The sequence below is a fragment of the Haliaeetus leucocephalus genome, unplaced genomic scaffold (assembly GCF_000737465.1).
Source record: "Haliaeetus leucocephalus isolate CR32 unplaced genomic scaffold, Haliaeetus_leucocephalus-4.0 Scaffold646, whole genome shotgun sequence".
Classification (NCBI taxonomy): Eukaryota; Metazoa; Chordata; class Aves; order Accipitriformes; family Accipitridae; genus Haliaeetus; species Haliaeetus leucocephalus.
Genome location: NW_010973082.1, coordinates 676576 through 676802, shown reverse-complemented (window position 1 = coordinate 676802; position 227 = coordinate 676576). Strand labels below are relative to the sequence as shown.

The 227-nt window shown below is 68.7% G+C and overlaps 1 protein-coding gene across 1 annotated transcript in view; it reads left to right on the top strand.

Annotated features, from left to right (window-relative positions):
* Positions 1-227, top strand: part of AATK (apoptosis-associated tyrosine kinase) — a 7925-nt gene that overhangs the window by 2815 nt on the left and 4883 nt on the right. Inside the window, exon 6 of the mRNA XM_010578717.1 lies at positions 142-224. Within this exon, the coding sequence (XP_010577019.1) occupies positions 142-224 (83 nt within the window). The remainder of the gene's footprint in view (positions 1-141; positions 225-227) is intronic.

Here is a 227-nt window from a genome sequence, read left to right as displayed (position 1 = left end):
GGCCGTCCCGCTCCCACCACCAGCCCACCGGCTGCGGCGCTGCCCGGAGGGTCCCCAAGCATAGACCCTTGGCCCCCCGGGTGGTGGGTGCCCCTCCTGCCCCTCACGGCGGTGGTGACAGCACCGGGGTTTGCTTGGCAGCGACCTGGCCCTGCGGAATTGCCTGCTCACCGCCGACCTGACAGTCAAGATCGGAGACTATGGGCTCTCGCACTGCAAGTACAAAG